This window comes from Equus przewalskii, chromosome 15 (genome assembly GCF_037783145.1).
Source record: "Equus przewalskii isolate Varuska chromosome 15, EquPr2, whole genome shotgun sequence".
Lineage (NCBI taxonomy): Eukaryota > Metazoa > Chordata > Mammalia > Perissodactyla > Equidae > Equus > Equus przewalskii.
In genome coordinates this window covers 78,878,598-78,900,509 of record NC_091845.1, presented here as the reverse complement: position 1 = coordinate 78,900,509, position 21,912 = coordinate 78,878,598, and the positions used below count along the sequence as shown (strand labels likewise).

Below are 21,912 nucleotides of genomic sequence, written 5' to 3'. Positions count from 1 at the left end.
CACAGATGAGACGCCATTAGTGCTCCACAGAAACACAAACTCCCAACTACTCGCGGGATAACCTCCTATCACAGACTGAGGTTTCACTCCAAAGATTTGACTGTCAAATAGCTGGTGAGGACACAGTCTGAGGCCAATGCTAAGGCTAGTGACGTATCAGTGGAAGACAAGACCAATGCTCCTCCCCGCCCTTCATTTAGGGACAGTTGTTGATATTCTACTTTTAGTCAGTGACTTACTCCTGGCACTGATAGATGAATTGAAATGTAACTCTAAACACTAGTTTTTATGAGGAAAATATATTTTAGCCCTCTCTGGGACATGTTGACACGTGAAAAATGTCACTATCTACTTAGACATTTGCTGAGTGTGAGAAAGTGGCAAGACCTTATAAATGACCTGATCATCCTATGTAGTGAGGGAGCGCAGCCAACAAGAGCTTGACAGCCCCTGAGAGACCCTGAGTCATGAAGGGAGACAATCCAGAATGCTTGTCACCTCTCCCATATTTCAATGACATGGTCCTAGGATACAGAAAAATAAATAATTTTATCATTTAATTAAGGAATTTTCCATGTATGCTTTGGTTTTTCAGGCTGTCCAGAGTGTCACAGATATCACGACTATCTGATTGATAGTTTTAACCAAATTAACATGTCCACTGAGGCTAACAAATGGTCTGCATTATTTTTCCCCATTTTCTGCCTGAATTTGCCTACTAATTGCTTGCTTGTTTGGGTATTATGTAGACATAACCTTAGAAAACTATCAACACATGTGAACCAAGTTCCAAAAATAAGTCTGTGCCAGGCACAAATCCCTCTAATTCTGCCCTCAGGTTCTGTGGAGAGAGTTCAAAAGAAGTCAATAAGATTGACTCAAGTAAGTTATATGTGCAAATGAGCAAGAAGCAGTTACATTAAAAAATGCCCTGTGCTAAATTTCCATAGGGCCATTAAATAATTTAGGACATATCAGCATTATTAGCCCTGATATATTGGGGAAGTTCAAATGCTGTTTGGGCAGCCAAGCCCTCCACAGACGGACCAAACCTCCACGAGTGGGGTTGGGTTGCAGGCCCACTGCGCAGCCTCCATGACTGCCTGGACGGCTCTTCCAAAAGCACGGGAACTTCTAGAGACCCGTGGTTCCACCTGAGGGCAGAGGGAGACACCGGGGCAGGTGCCCAGCCTGTGAATGACAACCTCGCCCACGCTCTACAGGACCCTCCGCCCCACTCGCCACTCACTTCCCTCGGTGCCTGAAAAATGTCACTGGACCTCGCTGGAGCTGTTTTAAATCCCGCAAGTAAACGTGAGAGCAGGCATGTTAAGAAGTACTTTAAACGCACGCCCTTCAGGAGGATTGTGTGCTCCCCTTCCTCAGCAGATTTCTTCCTTCCCATGGTTTTCTATTGTTTTCTTCCTGGCAGGAAGCTCATTTTGGCTGCATGAGGAAATGGGAGTTCTTACCGGAGAGTCAAAAACCGATCATTTTAGATTAGGGTGGCCTAGGCCTGGGGGGGGGGGGGGCACGTGATGTTAGTGATGTTGGGCAAAGAGAGAGAGAGAGAGAAAAGGCACAGAAAGAGTTGGGGAGGAGAAGCAAAAGGCAAAACATCTATTTCAAATCGTTGCTTCAGAAGGATCTTCTGTCTAGAAAGGGGGAAGAAAATTTTCTTCTTTGCATCTTTCCCAAAAACTCTGATTCTTAAGATAACTATGATTTTTAATCTTTTGATGGATTAAGTATTCAATCGAGAGAGGAAACACAGATTGATAACCAGCCACACCATTTACTCTGTAAGTTGGCCACCCCATCCCTCCTAGCCCCTATGTCCTCGACTCTTCAAAAAGTATTCAGTGATTCTACAGGGACACACAGGGGAGAGAGATGTGGGTGGGAAGGGTAGGCAGAGGTAGGGCTGATGTAGTCTTCCGAAGCCTAAGCTGCTGGAACACACTGACTCCCAAAATTCAGTGGTTGAACCACAGTGGTGAATCCTCTCAGGCTCACGTCACAGGCCAGGGTTAGTATTAACATGGGGGCAGGGGAAACGCCTCTCCTCCAGATGGAGACTCAGATGTCTTCCACTTGTGGAGTCGTAATTCCCTAAGTCAAGTGTTCTAAAAGTGTGGTCCCTGGATCAGCAGTATCAGCACCACCTGCGAACTTGTCAGAAATGCAAATTCTTAGGTCGCACCACAGACCCACTGAATCAGACGCTCTGGGAGTGGAGCCAAGCAGTCTGAGGTTGAATAAGTCCTCCAGGTGATTCCGATGTAGCTAAAGTTTGCCAACCTCTGCTACAGTGGTTCCTCAGGATTCATAACCAGCTGGTGAAAGGGGAAGGAGAGTCTGGGGTAGGAACAGCTGCTTCTTAAAGACCTTGGCCCAGGAATGACATGCATCACTTCTGCTCTCATTTTACTGGTGAGAACCAGCCGTATGGTTATACGCAGCTGCAAGAGATGCCAGGAAATGTAGTTTATGCAGTTATGGGAGCATACCATGGATGATAAGAACAAGTTCTGATGGACAGATAGCCATCTTTGCCAAAATAGCCCTCTGCAGTGGGACATTATCACCATTTGTAACATTGCTCCTATGGGAATAAACAATCCACTGTCTAACCTAGGGTTTCTCAACCCCAGCAACTTGACATTTTGGACCAGATCATTCTTTTCTGTGGGAGCTGTCTTGTACATTGTAGCATGGTTAACAGCACCCCTGGTCTGTACCCACTTGGTTAACAGTAGTGCCCACCCCCACCTCACCCCAGGTGTGGACAACCACAGATGTCTCCAGACATTGCCAAATATTCCATGGGGGGAAAAATCACCCAAGTAGAGAACTGCTGGTCTGAAGAGAAAACGTGTTAAGTTGACCTTTGGAACACAATCTGGCCATAAGTTGGGTGCTGCTCATATAATGTTGACTTCATGTGATCTCTGTTAGCCTTTCTTCTGAAGCCCTCTGTTGAAGATTTCAGCTAGTGGCAAGGAGTATTCCACAGTTCACTACCATATCCACCTTACCCATATAAAAATAAACTTCCAATGCCAGAGGCATCTATGCATGTTGACTCGGAGCTGTGACAGAGCTAATCCTATTTACAATTACCCTTCCTGGCTGCCCAAGGCATCCAGAAACAAACTTCATTTTATGTAAAAATATACTGAAGTTATGTCGCATTGCTTCTCAGTGGCCTTAAACTTAATGATTCAAGTTCAGGAAGAGAAGTGAAGGAAAGAAAGCTCTGCTTGTCTGACACAGACTTAGTTTCCAGAAAAAACTCAACTTATTTTTGAATGCAGAAGGCTTTTCTACTGAAACAATCTGTTGGCTTCGTTTCCATGTGATAAAGTGATGTTGAACTGAAAATGGAACGGTGTAGCAAGGTTGTACTATCCTGGAATTTTATTTGGAAACCAGACTGACGTTTTTGCTGAAAGTAGTTACCCTTTGCAAGGTCATCTGACTTCAGCAGGGGGTAAAGGTAATACATAATTCAATTGCAGACCCAACCAGGGTCTGATTTATCAGATTAATAAGAATGTGCTGAATCTTTGAAATCAATCCTCTTACAGTATTTGAAGTGAAAGGAAAAAAGGGATTGCAATGGATTATATCCCAAATGGAAAGCAAGGAAGCAAAATAACTCATCTAAGGGACATTTCTCTTAAAGGATGGGTCAGTTTCTCAGGGACATTTCTGCATGCCTGTCCATCTACTGCTCATTTTCTTTCAGGGTCCAGTTGTGTTTCAAATGCAAAACACGACCTTTCCCTCATCCGTTCACCATGCATTCATCCAGTGCTTGGAGAGAGCCTGCCCCATGAGAGGCTCCATTCTCACCGAGCTCGCTTTCTTGTGAAGCGACACAGATGTTAAACATTAAAAAATAAACATGATAATTTCAGTGGTGATAAGTGCAATAAAAAACATACAAAAAAGACCTGGGTGAAAGTGGCGGGCACTTGGCCGGCGTGATCAGGGCAGCCTTCCCGAGGACTCATGTGATGAGGCACAGCGGGCCGAGGGGCAGCCTGGGAGGAGCGCTTGAGGCGGGAGGAGCAGAGCTTCAAAGGCCTTGAGGAGAAACAAAGTTGATTTACAGTAAACTTTATCTTCCTACACTTTTCCAGCTCCAAACCTTACCCCCATCTTCCCACTCTCTCCAGTAAAATGACTCTACCCTCTCCTCTGAACTCCGGACTCTCGGATCCAAACACCCACTCAGACTCTCCACTTGGATGACTAACAGGCATCTTGGAATTCCCACGGCCAGAGCATAAGCCTTGATCTCCCCCATACACCCAAACATGCTGTTCCCATGGTTTCCCCCAATTCTTCCAGTTGCTCAGGCCATAAGTTTTTAGAATTCTCTCTTCTTCTCATACCCCTCGTCCAACCCAACAGCAAATATCGTCGACCTTTGGCATTATTCCAGCACCCACCATGCTACCAACCTCGTCTGACCCACTTTCACTTCTTGCCTGGACTAATGCAGCAGCCTCCTCACTGACCTCCTACCTCCAGCCTGGAAATCTGTTTTTCATAGCAGCACCAGAGTGGTCCTTTCAAGCGTAAAATAGATCCTATCACTACCCAGCCAAAACCTTCCTAAAGTTTTCCATCTCAAAACAAAATTCAAAAGCCTTGCTATTCAAGAGCCCAACATGATCTGGCTCTGTCACCTCTTCAGCATTATCTCCTTCCAATTCCCCCCCCCCCCCCGACATTCACTCCATTCCAGCCACACCAGCCCCTTCGTTGCTCCTTGAACATGCCAGGTACATCCTTGCCTCAGGGCCTTTGCATTTACTCTTCCCGAAGCCTGGAATGCTTTTCTTCCAGATACACACACACATGGCCTCTCCTTCATTTTATTAGAGTCTCTGCTCAAATGTCAGTTAACCAGAGTGGCTTTCCTAACCACCATAAACACCACCACCCCTCACCTAAGTACATTCTCTATCTTCTTACTCTACTTTGGTTTTCTTCATAGCACCTGACATAGTGTATATATACATGTGTGTGTGTGTATTTTTTCATTTTCAACTAATCTGGAAGCTCGTTTAAGGCAGAGACTATCTCTTGTTTACTGCTGTCCCTTGGAGCCTGAATAAATAAAGCAATGAATGAATGAATACCTGATTACCATGTCATAGCTAGGGAGTCTGAAACCACTGCAATCATTCAACTTAAAAGCATTTGCGGAGTTTCATGTTTTGGGTACTACGAGAGATATAAGAACTGTGTTAGGAAGATGTAATTGCAGACTTTTACAAGATTAAGAATCGAGGGAAAAGAACAGATCACATTAAACTACTGCTTGATCTCAGACTATCATTTAATAATACCAGTGGCATGAGCAAAGTGTTTTATGGGATTTCTAAGAAAGAGAGAACAACACGGACCAGAGTATTTTGGGAAAACTTCACGGAGGTGGAATAGAGGCAGAAAGAAGTGAAACAAGGGGTTAACAGTGGGATCACAGCACAGAGGCAAGGATAAGAATCGTTTACGGGAAGAGAGAAGACCACCTGTTGGTGTGAAACATACACAGAGGAGCAGGGGAGGTAAATGGGAAGAGTGGTGTGAGGTTCTAATGGAAGGGTTTCTATGCGCCATGGGAAGCCACTTATGGTTGCTGGGTGGGACCACAGCCTCATAAAGATAGGTTTGGAGGAAACTGTCCAGAGGGACATGGAGAGTCTGGAAGGAGGAGAGGCTGGAGGCTGTGAGGCCAAGAGACCAGACGGTTGGTCAGGGCACAGCCAGGGTGTGAGGTGATGAGCCTTGGACCAGGGTGGCCGAGTGGGGAGTGAGGGAGCCTCAGCTATGATCCAGCTCCTTCTCTGCTGAATCCAAAGCTCTAGAGTCAGGGCGCTAACATGAATGACCACGTGTATTTTTAAGTTCCACAGCTGATTCTAATGTGCACTTCTAGTTAAAGACCATAAGTCTAATCTTAAAACCTCCATTTGGAGATGAGACAACGCAGATCCAGATGTGGCAAGCTGCTTATGATCATGCAACCCGTCCGGGGCATGTCTGGGACCAGATGCCAAGTCTCCTGACTCTCAATATAAGGCTTTAGGGGTCTCAATAAATAATGAAAAGGGCAGAAGCTGAACTTGCAGAAACAATTACTCATCCATTCCATTGGCTGAGTATCAATCACTTTTCTACATGTAATCTAGAATCATGAAGAATCAGAACATTCACCCATTCATTGATTTACAAATCAACAAATATTTATTGGGCGCCCATTATGGGCTTGGCTGCTCTAGGTGTTACAGATAAACAAAGCACCAGCCAGTCACCGTGTCATGTCTTAAGTCCCCTGATAGGGCAAGCACAGGTTGTCCTAGGAAGATGTTAGCCCGACCCAGGCCCAGACCTCAGAGGGGACTTGTAGAGAAATCAGTGGCACACCTGAGCTCTGAAGATCAGTTGGAATTAGGTGAAGTCTGTGTGAGGGTTATAGGAAAAAGAATGGAGAGAATTTGGGTGGGAGAAATGATTCAGGTACAGAAAACCACGTATACAAAGACCTCTTTTACCCCTGCACTGATTTCAGTGCCGTAAACACTGCACATCTTTGACAATGGTCTTGATCTGGGCCCTCAGGAGGTTTAGCAATCTTACCTTTTGCTTCATCAGTCGATGCGTGCAAAGCACACTCTTTACACCTCTAATACGCCTTATCACAGTCTACCTGTTAAGAGAATCGTTTTTGTAGGAACGTGAGCCCTGGAATAGAGGAGCCAAACTTCATCATTGCCTTCCCACTGTGTCTTGGGTAGTCTATAGCACATAGTGAGTGCTCAATAAATGTTTGGGTTTTGACTATTGCTTTATACCTTCAATAAAAATGTCCTAGGGGATCCTTATATTCCTGTGATTTAAATGTAACTGTATCTTACCCTCACCCATTCAGAACACATTTGCAAATTTATAACAGATTAAGTTTCACTTTTGCTCTTTAAAGATAAACAGGAAGCTGCACATTTTATGCAGCAGGGGTCCTTGCTAGAAAGATTGCCTTGGTTCAATAGTCCTCTGTTGTTATGAATAGAACATCAACATAATTAACATAAGAATCCCTTACAGACCAATTTTAAATGAAACCACATTTAATTGCAGGTAATTATTTTATTCCCCAAGACGATGCTAAATTTCCAACTGAGTATCTGAAATATATCAAATCTCTGCAAAGTGAACCCATCTAAAATGAAATGGTATAGTCTATCAACCCCCAAAAGTATAGAATTATTTCCATTAGTTGGCCAAAGCAAAGAGAAAAAGAAAGGTAAATCCAAAGGGTCAAATTATTCATAAAACAAAACAAAACACAAGTTTTCACAGTGAGTTCTGGATTTCCTGAGTTTCTAAGCAAAATGGTATGTGTTCTTTGGAAATAACGTTTTGTTAAAAGAAACTCCTTACTCAATATCATTTTTTATTTCTAATATTTTGCTGGTAGCCTAAGTAATTTATTTCAATCCGAAAGTCACCTGTTTCCCGAATCCATGGGGTTAAGTAGGTAAGTTTGCACAGAACCTCCACTTAGCAGGTCATCAGTGTGGATTGCCATGGACTGAACTGTGTCCCCCAAAGTTGTATGTTGAAGCTCTCACCACCCCAATGTGATGGTATTTGGAGGTGGGGCCTCTGGGAGATCACTAGGTTTAGATAAGGTTCTGAGGGTGGGTCCCCTGTGATAGGATTAGTGCCCTTATATGGAGAGATGGCAAGAAGGCGGCCTTCTGCAAGCCAGGAAGAGAGCCCTCACCAGGACCCAACCATGCTGGCACCCTGATCTTGGACCTCCAGCCTCCAGAACAGTGAGAAAGAAATGTCTGCTGTTGAAGCTGCCCAGTCTATGGCATTTTGTTGTGGCAGACCAAGACACATATGTACTGAATGAAGCCATCAATGGCCACTGACTTGACAATTGTCCAGGCTCCAAATGTGTGATAAATAACTTTGGAATCATGAAAGATGAGTGAGACACAGCAACAGTTCTTATCTTGAGTTCTAAATTAGCTTCACTTTGTCCACTTAGCAACCTCATCTGTCTCTGTTCCACGTTTCTCCTGCTGCCAGGCCATCCCACATGTGGCGTGTGCCATATGCGCCACATGTGACCAGGGCTATAGACAGAAGATCCTTTCTCCAAAAACCCCCTTTTTCTGTGTTTTTTTTAGGTGGTTATCATATGGAGAAGGTAGCCTCTTGTCAACATCTTGGAGTTTGGCCCTAATTGGCAATATTTGTCAACCTGCCACAAGTACAAGGCAGTGGCTGAACTTTTCCTTTCTTCCCCTAGAGATCTCTATATTTCATCTCCTGTAAATATAGAGAGCTTTATAAATAGACTATATATATTTTTAGAAGTCAGAATAACAGATATCTTTTGAATATATTTTTAAGCCAAAAACTGCTCATGTATAGATAATTTAGATTTAAGAGCATAGTTATGCTAGTTTAACATAATAACAACACATTATCAAACGTACTTAGAAAGATAAATGATTGTGTCCTTCCTTGTCCTTGATGCTAACATGAGAGAGTTTACAATAAGTATGAGATGGCAAGTTTTAATTTGTATTCCGGTCTCTATTCTATTCTTTCTCACAAAAACGTGAAGTAAAAAAAAAAACCTATAAATATTCAATAAAATAAAAATAAATACTTAAAGAGTCCCATCACTGACTACTTCTAATACCCACCACCTAACTTGGAGTAATGCTGTTTTATGGACATTTCTAGCAATGTGAGCTTGAGGAAAAGAGAAAATGAAAAGATCACCTTCTATTTCTAAACTTGTACTGCAATTAAACACTGCCGGGAGCTTTCCCTTGACCTATAAATTCTCTCCTCAGATCCGGAAGTCTGTTGCAAGACTGTTTCCTTGAGTTTCCATTCCCTAATGACACCATTTGTATTTCCCGGTGAGAACAGTGAAATACTCCCCAGTGTTAAGGGCTACGAACATCCCTACTCTCTCGTCCCCAGCTGGGTCTGAACGCATGGACCTCTCTGGTGTGGGACTTTTCTTCTTGAGTACAATCATCTCAAGCGTTCAGAATTTCTGATGTTTCAGAACTTTTTGTTAATATCTACTTCAAATGTTATCTTCTTTATCTTCGGGCCATTTCCTTGTCTACGTGGAGATTTAGAATAATTTCCTTCCTCCATTACATTTTGTTCCTTGAAGGTATTTTATAATCAGAGTGCATTTCCTCTCTCTTTCCTAGGCTTCCTTGTTTCGGGCAAAATATATTAAGTCTCCCTAGTCTGATCCTCTGGATCTTGTGTTACGCCACTTGTCTCTTGTGTATGCTCAGCGTGGAGATAAGAAAGGAGCATTATTTTCTAAGTCGAGAACTCGGGGATAAAAACCGGAGTTGAGACAGTGTTCCTCATCCTATCCGGTATTGAATTCCTAAAATTCTTTTAATGTATGAATACAAATTTATAAATTTAGAAACCTAGATGATACAGTAAATATTATAAAAAGTGGACCATTGAAATTTTATGTATGTCATATAAACCTTCCCATAAAAATAACCAAACCACTACCTCTTTGACTTATACTGGCTGTCATTATAAATGTTTATATGTCATTACCTGATGTAACAGGGCCCGTAAATGTCTTGTACATCTGTGTTACCCAAGAGAGACCTTCCACTTGAACGTTTTTACTTTACTGCTTGTGCCCTTATTTACTCTTCTTCAAAGTCTGTATCTCTGTTTTGTTTAACGTCATCATGTTTTGATTTGAAATTTTAGCATTCAATCTTTAATACCTCTTCCTGCAAATATATTTGATATGGATTCATAAGAATTCTATTAGCGTATTATTATTAAAGAAGAAAAATAAAACATGCAAAAAGCAGGTTTTAACAGGTTAGTTTAGATTATAGACTTTGTAAAGTATTTAGTCAGGCTAGAGTAAGTCTTAAATGTTATTTAATTATTTATTAACTTTCACAGGTGCATAAGCTTGGTTTTCCTTGTTGTCTAACACTTGATTTTTTTTAAAAAATTGTGCCCAAAAAGTTTTTTTTTTGTAGATATAGACAATATTATTCTAAAGTTTAGGGAAAGACCTAGAAAAGATATAACAGACCTAGAATAGATATAACAACTTTAAAAATGAAATATAAGAATCACTCTACCTGATATAAAACCCTACTGTGTATCTGCAGTAATCAAGACAGTGTGTTTTAGAAGAGAGATTGACACATAGATCGAGGGAACAGAGTAAAGAACCCAGGGTTAGATCGACACAAATATACCCAAGTGATTTTTGACAAAAGTGCAAAAGCAATTCAACAGAGCAATTAAACATCTATAGGCAAAAAAATGAAGCTCAACCTAACCTCACACCTTATACAAAAATTAATTCAAAATGATCGTGGACTTAAATGTAAAATGTAAAGCTAAACAACTTTTAGAAATCATTTTAAAAACATAGGGGAAAATCTTTGGGACCTAGAGCAAAGCAAAGAGTTCTTAGACTTCACTCCAAACACATCATTCATAAAAGGAAAAAAATCAACACATTAGACTTCATTAATAAAAAGCTACAGAGCAGGAGGAAATATTTGCAAACAATGTTTCTGACAAAGGACTATTAGCTAGAATATATAAAGACCTCTCAAAACCAACAATCAAAACTCCAACAATCCAATTAGAAAATGAGATAAAGACATGAAGAGACATTTCACCCAAGAAGGTATAAAGATAACAAATAAGCACATTAAAAAATGTTCAGCGCCTTTAGGAAAATGCAAATTAAAATCACAATAAGCTATTACCACACACCTATTAGAATGACTAAAATAAAAAATAGCAACAACACTAAATGCTGGTGAGGATGCAGAGAGCTGGATGACTTATATATTGCTAGCGGGAATGTAAAATGGTATAGCCACTCTGGAAAACAGTTTGGTAATTTCTTTTAAGAATATGCAAGTACCATAGGAGTCAGTGATTGCACTCCTACGCATTTATCTCAGAGAAATGAAAACTTACAATCACACACAGCAGCCTTATCTGTAACAGCCAAAAATTGGAAACAGCCCAGATGTCCTTCAACAAATGGATGGTTAAACAAACTATGGAACATCCATGCCATGGAATACTATGCAACAATAAAAAGGAACAAACTATTGACACATTCGGCAACTGGGATGAATATCCAGAGAATTATGCTGGGTGAAAAAAGCCAATTCCAAAAGGCTACATACTACATGATTCCATTTATATAAGATTCTCGAAATGGCAAAATTATAGGAATGGAGAATTGCTTAGCGGTTGCCAGAGGTTGAGGCGGGCGTGAGAGGGAGGGAAGTAGATGTGGTTAAAAAGGGCAACATGAGGGATCTTTGTGGTGACGGGCATGTGCTGTATCTTGACTGTGTCCATGTCAAAATCCTGATTGTGATGTTGTGTTAAAGTTTTGCAAGACCTTATGTTTTGGGGGGAGGTGGTGGGGAGCAAGGAAAGGGTACACAGTAAGCCTGTCTTATTTCTTACAACAGCGTGTGAATCTACATCATTATCTCAAAATAAAAAATTTAATTTAAGAGCGTAATTGTGTTTGTTAGCAAACTGTACAGATAAATTCAATGAAATGAGAATGAGATTCATGCAGCTGTTTGTTTTCTTTTTTTGGTTTTCCCCGTAAGGTTTGCGAGGAGCGATAGCATTTGCTTTAGCTATTCGGGACACGGAGTCTCAGCCCAAACAAATGATGTTTAGCACCACGCTGCTCCTCGTCTTCTTCACAGTCTGGGTATTTGGAGGAGGAACGACCCCCATGCTGACTTGGCTTCAGATCAGGTGAGTAGCGCTGTGGAACAAAGGAAACCATCAGGTGGCACAGCGGGCTCGTCCCTTGCTGGTGTTGCTGGCTTGGTCTAGAGGACAATGGCAGGTCTGTGCACTAACCTCCCTGGGCAAAGCTCACCTTCATTCACAACGCAAGACAGTATCACCCATCACAGTTGGAACTGACTTTCCCAAGAGTCCTAGAACTCTCAGGATGATGTCTGTTCATAGCCTGTCTCTAGAAGTGAATTTATCTATCTGTGAATTCTCCCATTCAACAATATTTATCGAGTACAATGATATGTTATGGAGTTTACAAAAACGAGTAAGACGCACAGCTCGTCTTCATACACATATCTTATACTCACGATCCGATAGGATTTATACAGAAAAGCTGTAATACCAGGGAGAAGTGAATTTGTTTGCTTTTAATTCCTCATAGCACTTAGGACAGAATTAGGAACACAGGAAACGCTGAAACATATGTGATTCGTGAGCCACATGTTTAGCCAGAGGGATGCTATGACACAAGTTAGACAATTTCTCACAGGGAAACAGGGTCAAGACTGCAGCTGGAGCCTTCCAATAAAAAGTGCCCAAATGATTGCTGTAAACCTGAAGCACATAGATAGTGGACAATTGACAAAAATGGATAGCTTGTGCCAATTGCGTAAATGGGGAAATCTATTTTAAAATGTTGTCGTCTTTATTTAACTGTTTATTTGACCCGGATCATTTTCATGTCCCAGAATGTAATTGTGCTTTAGGTAAATCACATTTTACTCCTCAAAGCCATGTATCTGACGATCATGCAGCCCCTCCCTGGTCCCAGCCCATTCTCTGTAAGGCCAATCCATACCCATCACGTCTGACAGGAAAAGATCCATCTGCCTGGAAAATGACTTCCAAGAAGGTCCTTTCAGACAACACTCTCTTATTCCAGCACCAATATAGTGCCTGGCACATAGTAAGATTGAATAAATAAGTACTACAAGAAAAATTAAGTGAATATAACCCCAAATGTAAATTGCTTTTGTTAGGCACTTACTGATAATTTCCGATCCATGACCAAGAGGAGGCAGAAGCAGGACTCACAGTCTAGTATAAGCAAGCTTATGCTTAAGCCCAGCCAGGTGGCCATGCATTCAACCAAATTCAAAGAAAAAAGAACCTCTTGAAGTACTGTGAATGTTGCTAAACACATAAACGGCCTTTGACCAAAGGTGAATGGAGAGTGTTTTGCAATGCTTGTTGAATTATTTTCTAGGCATATAGATGTGACCTGCAATTTCTTTCACAGCGGTGGCTACCTGTGTCGGCACCTATGGATGGGCACACATATTACATTAAACTCTATGGTGCTGCGTGCCCTGTGAACTGTTAGTAAGACAGTGGTGTGTTCAAGTTTCTGGAAAATAAAATTCAGTAAGTGGATCCATGCATGGAAAAAGTAGGGCCTGGAAAACAAAAGTTAGAGGATAGCAGTCCCGATAAGATAAAAGATTGAACGCTCGGTCAGGTAGATTAGAATATTCAGAACATAAAGTAGTAATGTCTACATTTTCTTAAAGTATTTCAAACATAACTTATTTTCTACTGTTGTCTTTTTTTACTCTGAAGAGTTTGTCCCCAAATCAGTAACGTGTTTTATCCTAAAGTGTTTGCCTAACTCTCCTATAGTGTTTTCTGAAGGCACCCATTGACTTCAAAGAGATGTCATAGCTTATGCGGTCTCTTGCTATCCGGATCAGCAGAGAGAGGGGAGTGTACTAATGGGGCTTTAGGCAGGTTAGAACAATTATCCAGGCTACAGGATTGGGCCTGATAAGGAAAGATAGTGATGTCAACCACAGCGTCTGCAGGTGGGGGGGCCTGGAGGTCGAATTAGGCCAGCGATATGACCATCGCCATGTCACAGAGATGCCCCAGTGGGAATTGGCTCCAAATGACTCAACTGATTCAATGCCAGACTTGGCCATCAGCCAGGAGGGGAGAGGGCAAAGGCAGGGCTGTGATGTATTTAGGGAAAGGAGTTGACAGGGCCCCGTTTAATAGGCAAGGTGGAAATCTCAGCTGGGAACTCGAGTGTTAATCTGAAATCAGAGCAGAAGCCCAGTCAGAGAGACCAGAGACCCAGTCATGAGGAAATCAGAGGGCGTAAACTAAGGTTCACAGATGTGTGGGTACCCAGGAAGTCAAGCCGGGCAGACCGGATTCAGGGCAGCAAGTTAAGACAATGGCTCTCAAACCTGAGTGAGCATCAGATCCACCTGGAGCGTCATTAAACCTCAGCCTGCTGGGCCCCTTCCCCAGAGTTTCTGATCTGGTAGGTCTGGGTCAGGGCCTAAGAATTTGCATTTCTACCACATTCCAGGCAGTGCTGATGCTGCAGGTTCCAGGACCACACTTTGAGAGCAGCTAGTTTAGACTTTGTAACCCCTAGTGGAGATGGAGCTAATAGTAAATACTGCCAGATTTGCCCAGAGCTGTGCGGGGTCAGGCACACCTGAGCCTTCAGTTTCAACTCCGTAGCACCTATACTGAGGGAGGCAGGGGTTAACTTGAGGAAGAGTCACCGTGTGTTGATGAATGGGAGGGAAATAAAACATGACAGAATAAACGTGAAAGAACAGAACCATAAGCCAGCATATGTACAAGCGTGACTTAAATTTGGTTCAACCATGTCACAGTGACACCATCATATGTTCTCCTTCCCGGTTTATAATGTTATCAAAGAAATCTTTAATTTCAGTATAGCTTTTAAATGATAGTTGTCCATCATTTGGACTATATTTAGCAAGGCTTTGCTTATTTACAGAGCAATGTCTCATTAACCAACTTTCATGTCAGACACTTCCAATAAAATGCCAGAATGTAAGTAAATTGGAGTTTTAATAAAATGACAGCAGTGGGGAAACCCAAGAGGCAGGAACACAAATGTGATGTTGAATGAACTCAACATTCTCTCTTGGTATATGATTAATTTATACACTTTACATTGCCTTCCCTTCTTGATTTTTTTCTTAATTCTACATTTTTTTTCTCTTATTAGGTAGGTACTTGAGTTTTTTTAAATCCCCATAAAATTCGCCATTCAGCCAGAGACTACCACAGTAGGCTGCAGATAAAATACTTTATATCAGGTAAAAAATGTTAGTGTTAATATGAATGGCCCTTTGTTGGAAACGACTTTAAAACAGCAATGATCCTGTGCTTAGAGACACTCAGAATGATCTTTACATCTGAAACAAATTCTCCATTGACTAAGCCTTGTCCTAAGCACAAATTTCTTGTCCTAAAGCTGTTTTATTTTCTTTTAAAAAATAATAATAAAATATTTTTAATGCAGCATTTGAAATAAATCACAGACCTTGTTTCTCAAAAATCTAGAGAAAAAGAAAAGACACGTACAGTATTGTGTTGGAGGTTGTCACGGAAAAGAAAGCAGAATGATTTCTTGATTAGAATCCGGACCTCCGCCCTCCTGCAGAATCCATCAGTAGTGATGGCGCGAGGAAAACCCGGCCGCAGTCTCCAGGGACTAGCTCTGCTCTTAGCTAGCCAGGAAACAAGAGATCAAAGGTGTCAGGCTTTGTCCTGCAGAGTCCAGTAAACAGGGGTACCCCCCAAATGATCCCACATGCCCACAAATAAACCTCAAAGGCTGACAGAGCAGAGCCCTCTGGCAGTGGTGATTAATTGGGGGTGGGGTGGGGGGTCGGGGGGTGAAACCCCATCCTCAGTTTAGCATAGGGTGCCACATGGAGCAAACAAAGCACATGAGAATGGAGCCCATGCAATAGTGCAAACCTCTCCTGGACTCCCCCAGACGGGCATGCTGGACCATCTCTTCAAAGTGTCTGAACCACAGTGCAGAAAGCCTTGCACACCAGAGCAATACAGAACTTGTGTTCCAGACTACAGTAGAAAGTGCTCCAGCAAGATGACTTCCACAGCTTCTAGAGTTTGACTTCTAACGTCTCAAACAGTAATAGCCAGCTTTTATTGGGTACTTGCTCCGTGCCAGATACAAGATAATCAAGTGTGAGACACATAACCTCCGTGTGACTCAGCCTCTAATCTGTGAAATGGGGACCGTAGGGAGGTCCCTGGGGACAGTAGTGATGTTAGGAGTAGCCACTTCCCAGGGTGGGTGAGGCCCAGCAAAGAGGCCCAGGGTCACACCGCTGTCAGACTACAGAGCCAGCCCCCAGCCCAGGCAGCCTGAGCCCAGGGCCCGCATGCCCAACTAGAGCATTCTTCTGCTGCCCTAAATAAAAGAGCTTATTTCTGATGCCTGCAATCCACGTTGATTAACAAATCATCTGGGGAAAAAGAGACGTACTTTTTAAACCAAGCAGGCCTGATAAAAACAAACACAGGAAATCTTCCTCCTTCGTGAGTGGCTAGGTTGACCTGCTCACACAGCACAGAAACTCTTCCGTGTAGGTTCTCTCTGACTCAGAACAGTTAAGGGCAAGCAGGGCCCACCCTGGTCTGAAGTAGCCAGGCGAGGATGTTTGTCCTCAAATGTAGGAACTTGGAACTAAAGGAATTCGTCACCCTCACAGCCATCTTTGACCCCATCCAGGATCCTAAGTCAGACGGCTGTCAGTCTCTTCCATAATCAAACAATAAATTGCACACGCTAGCCTGTGTCCATCGCACAGTGAATAACTTTAAGATAGTGCAATGTCTCCACTATGGTTATTTTAGTTAAATATTTAAATTCTATTTTTGGTTTATGACCCATCCCCATTTTATGCCATCCTAGAATGCTTTCTTTACCCACTTTTACGTTTATACCCACTGGCTACAGATTTATTAATAACAGCCATCATAGGAACGCACACAGGGGTAAAGAGAGAACTGCCCTGAGTAAAATTTTTTAATCTGAAACAACAGCACAGTTAAATACATCTGCTTACAGACTTTCTTTATGACTGGGGTGAGGAAATGTCAGTTTAATATAATGGAGGAATACATATAATTATGTTCCCTTAGCACCTAGCTGTGTTCCGTTTGCTGTTGTTTCTGGTATCCAGAGTCCCCGGCATGTTTAACGATTTGCTCCACTGATGTGCTGATGTAGTAAATCAGCACGCACACTCCAGAGGAAGACAGCGTGGGTCCCAGCCCTGACTCTCTGACTAGCTGTGGGACCTCGAGCAATAAACCCAACCTCTCTATGTCTCAATTTTCTTATCTGTAAAGTGGGATTAATGATATCTCCCTCTTTAGATTGTTACAAGGGTAAGGTGTTGTATGTATAAAGAATTTAGGGCATACAGTAAGTGCTCAGCAAATGTACCCAAAGGAGCAATGATGACCCTTTCGTATCCAAACACTCTTTTACTGCCCATGGCACATATATACACACACATACATACATATAAAGTGTTATTAATGAATTGTATTTGTGGAAGCATAGCTTACGTGGGAAATAGAAAGAAATAGTCTCTGGGGAGCTTGGTTCATTTTATGTATTAACTAGATTCATCAATTTTACAGGCAGCTCTAATTTTGGCATTCAAAATGATAAACCTCTTAAAGAAAAATGCTCACAAAAAGCATTCTGTGTATCCAACAGCTCAGAAAGATTCTAGAACATGCTTTCATCTTCTTAACGTAATCTTTGCTTAGGATCTTTACTGGCATTTAAGTTGCACCATTTCATCAATTTGTATCAATTTTATTATTTTGTATTGATTCTGTACCAATTTGTATATTTTGTATAAGTTTGTATCAGTTGACAGGCCTGAGACATACCCTTTCTCATGAAACATGGGAAAACCAATTTACTCACTTGAATGGAGACTTATACTTTATATTTCCTACCCCTACCCCTCATTCAAAATTATGTCCTATTTTCCCTATGCTAGCCTAAAAAGTGTTTCATAACTCTAAATATTTATTGCTCGAATCAATCTAGTTTGATATATTCTGTTAGAGATAATGGATATCTGTAGTAACCTATTGTTGACCTAAAAATATCCTAGGTTTATAACAAGCACTATGAATTAGCAGCTCCTAAATTTGCTTCCAGTGCCGCCTGGGTTCTGTGATATGCTTTCTTTCTGTGTACAAGATCTTCCCAGTTCTAGAGATAACAGTCTTTATCTTCACAATTGCCAGCTGCCCTCCACTAGGCACGTTCTTGTTTACCTTCTCTAGCATGCTCTTGAGGACATCAGCATCAATAAGCTTCACCCATTTATTAAGTTCACCAAACAATGAACATTCTGTTCTATTGAGGAGAATTTCTTAGCCTGTTATCATAAAGCATGATCCAATACAGGTGCCTTATGTTAAGTAATAGGTGTATCATTATTTTAGGTATAGATGAAGTCTGAAAAGTTATTTTAAATGCAATAGATGGAACTCGTTATTCAAAAGGCTGTGGAGGGGGTTCCACTCCTGGTCAAGACGGAGCCTACTTACTCCCCTCTGTCTCTTCTACTGAATGAAATTCAAATCCCTGGACAGAATGCATCTGGCAGCTATCTAGGGACTCTTAAAGTAAATGGTTGCAGACAGATTGGGGAAGGAAACCAGAATTTAGAGTACTATCAAACCAGTGGTGAATTTTCCACTTTTTCCCTCTCTAAAATCTTTTGACCTAGACTCAAAGGCAATTAAAAGACCAGAATTATGCAACCAGGGAGACAGAAAGAATTGGAAAAGAAATTCTGGTTTTGACACAAAGCACAGGAAAGGGGACCCCTGTTGGTCATAAGAGTGGGGGAAATCTCTGAGTTTGTCATTGTTGTTTATGTTATTCTCTCTCATCCCAATACCAGACAATCCTGAGGCAACAGTGCTGATGATAGCAGCAACAGTTAGGCAGACCCCTAAAATTCCAACCAGAGGAACTGAGGTCCTGAGACCTTGGGAAGAATTCCCATTGCATTTTTTTCTCTCTTAATCTTCTCACTGCTTGACCTTGGAAGCAGGCACAATATTACGGAAAAATCATGGGAAACATGTAGCAGTGTAGGGAAACTAAAGCCCTGGGCTTTGGGAAGCCAGAAAATGTGGAGGAGATAGTGGAATGGAGGGAGTGCAAGACAGTGATCCAACAAAGTGGTGTATAAACTTTTGAGCTCACCCCCAAGTTGTGTATGCATGTATCTGACCCTAAACGGTACACCAAGGCTTTAAGAAATGAACTACAAGGCAGAGCATCACTCAAGTCCCAGATTGGACATGGATGACATACATGCAGGACAGACCTGAATAGCACTGCAAAGACTTTGAAACTGAACTGACATTGGAGCCACAGGCAACAGAAGGCAGGTAAAAACTTGTGTCTTGGACCTAATGTGATTGATTGCCTGATAAAACAAAGTATCAACATTCTCCATAGGAGAATCCTATGTTACTTAACATATCCAGACCAGAGTCACTTAACATAATATTCAAAATTTCCAGGATAAATCCAAAATTAATCAACATATGAAAACCAGGAAAATCTTAACATCTCACAAGAAAAAAGACAAAAGGCATCAACCCCAAGATGACGCAGATGTTGGAATTAACAGACCAAAACTTCAAGGCAGCTATTATAATGATGCCCCAAGAAGTAAGAGCAAACACAATGGAAACAAATGGAAAAAATTAACAGAGAAATAAAAGCTACAAAAAATAAATAAATAGAAATTTTAGAACTGAAAATGTAATAACCAAAATAAAACATTCACTGGATTGGCTTAACAGCAAAATAAAGAATGACAGATGAAAGAGTCAGTGAACTTGAAGATAGATTATTAGAAATTATTCAATTTGTGCAAAAGTGACAATAGAATTTTTCACCAGCTTACTTGCTCTAAAAAAAAAAAAAAAAACCAGGGGCTGGCCCCGTGGCCGAGTGGTTAAGTCTGTGCGCTCCGCTGCAGGCGGCCCAGTGTTTCGTTGGTTCGAATCCTGGGCACGGACATGGCACTACACGTCAAACCACACTGAGGCAGCATCCCACATGCTACAACTAGAAGGACCCACAACGAAGAATATAAAACTATGTACTGGGGGGCTTTGGGGAGAAAAAGGAAAAAATAAAATCTTTAAAAAAAAAAAAACCCCAAAGGAATTTCTTCAGATGGAAGATAAATGATATTAGAGGTAAACTTTGAGCAACAGGAATGAAGAAAGAGCAACAGAAATGATAAATATCTATTTCATATAATAGACTATTTTTTTTCTCTGAAGACCTTTCAAATGTATATGATTGCTGGAAGAAAAATTTAAGATTGTCTTATGAGTTTATCCAAAAAGGGGAGTGGTTAAAGGGACCTGTAAAGTGGTAAGTTTTCTACATTCCACCTGAAATGGTAATATATTAGTTTAAGGTAGACTGTGAAAAGTAAAGCATTTATATTGTTTATTGTAATTTCTAGATCAACCACTAAAAATGTCTAAACAATGAGATATAGTCAAAAATCCAATAGATGATGTGGAATACACAACAAATTCAAATAACCTCAAACAAAGTAAGAGAGGGAAATGGGGCACGTGGGGAAGAAACAGAGGGAACAAACAGAAAACAGGCAATAACATGGTAGATCTAAACCCAAACATATCAATAATTATATTAAACTTAAATGGTATAAAGTCATCAATTAAAAGAAAGAGATTGTCAAAGTAGATAAAGAACAAGAGTCAAGTATATGCTGATACACTGTCTATAAGGAATACACTTTAGGGGCTGGCCCCGTGGCTGAGTGGTTAAGTTCGTGTGCTCCGCTGCAGGGAGCCCAGTGTTTCGTTGGTTCGAATCCTGGGCACGGACATGCCACTGCTCATCAGACCACACTGAGGTGGCGTCGCACATGCTGCAGCTAAAAGGACCCACAATGAAGAATATACAACTATGTACTGGGGGGCTTTGGGGAGAAAAAGGAATAAAATAAAAAATCTTTAAAAAAAGAAAGTAGTTTAAAAGCAATACACTTTAAATATAATGATATAGTTAGGTTAAATATTAAAAAATGGAAAAAGATGTATAAAAGATGTACCATGGAAACATCAAACTGAAGCTGGTGTGGCCATAGTAATATCAGACAGACTAGTGTTTAGAGCAAGAAAACTTCTCAGAGATAAAGAGAACATTACCTAATAGCAAAATGGTCAACTTACCAAGAAGACATTACTATAGAAAATGTGTATGTGCCAAACAACATAGCCTTAAAATATGTGAAGCAAAAAGTGGTAAATCTGAAAGGAGAAATAGATAAATGCACACTGATAGTTGGAAGCTACAATACTCTTCCCTCAGTAATTGGTATAGCAAATAGACAGAAAATCTGAAATTGTATAGAAGAACTGAACAACACCATTAACTAATTGGATTTAATTGACATCTACAGAACACTCCACCCAACAGCAGCAGAATACGCATTCTTTTCAAGTGCACACTGATACAGCAAAATAGATAACATCCCAGGTCATAAAACAAACCTGAAAAATTTAAGAATTAAAATCATACAATGTCTGTTCTCTGACCATTATGGAATTAAACTGGAAATAAATAACATTTAAAAAACTGGAAAATCTTCAAATACTTAGAAATTAAACAACACAATTCTAAACAGTCCATGGTTCAAAGATAAAAACTCAAGAGAAATTAGAAAATATCTTGAAGTAAAGAAAAATGAAAATGTAACATATCAAAATTTGTGAGATTCAGCTAAGGCAATGCTCAAAAATAAATTTGTAGCACTAAATGCTTATACTGGAAGACAGGGAAGGTTTCAAATCAACAATCTAATCTTCCAGGATTAGAAGATTAAGAGAGCAAACTAAAGCCAAAGCAAGAAAAGGAATAATAATAAAAGATTTAATCAGAAATCAATGGAACTGATGATATAGGAACAATAGAGACAAGTCAATAACCAAAATCTTGTTCTTTGAAAAGGTCAATAAAATTCATAAATTTCTAGCCAGGCCAACAAAAGGATAAAGAAAAGATCCAAATCACCAATATCAAAAATGAAAGGGAGATCTCATGACAGAACTTAGAGACATTAAAAAGAAAATTAGGGAATACTATGAACAACTCTTTGC

At 40.9% G+C, this 21,912-nt stretch overlaps 1 protein-coding gene and 1 long non-coding RNA gene across 6 annotated transcripts in view; one reads left to right on the top strand and one right to left on the bottom strand.

Annotated features, from left to right (window-relative positions):
- The window catches only part of SLC9A9 (solute carrier family 9 member A9), a 511,594-nt gene that overhangs the window by 316,904 nt on the left and 172,778 nt on the right, over positions 1-21,912 (top strand). For all 5 annotated transcript variants that reach the window (XR_011527598.1, XR_011527597.1, XM_008507627.2 and 2 more), the window contains exon 12: positions 11,712-11,865. Coding sequence is in view for 3 of the 5 variants with exons in the window: in XM_008507627.2 (XP_008505849.1) it covers positions 11,712-11,865 (154 nt within the window). In the remaining 2 variants the exon portion in view is untranslated. The remainder of the gene's footprint in view (positions 1-11,711; positions 11,866-21,912) is intronic.
- On the bottom strand, positions 11,664-13,049 carry LOC139076222 (uncharacterized). The gene is made up of 2 exons (XR_011527603.1): positions 12,902-13,049; positions 11,664-11,875 (listed from the first exon to the last, which is right to left on the bottom strand). It is a non-coding gene; the product is annotated as an uncharacterized lncRNA (long non-coding RNA).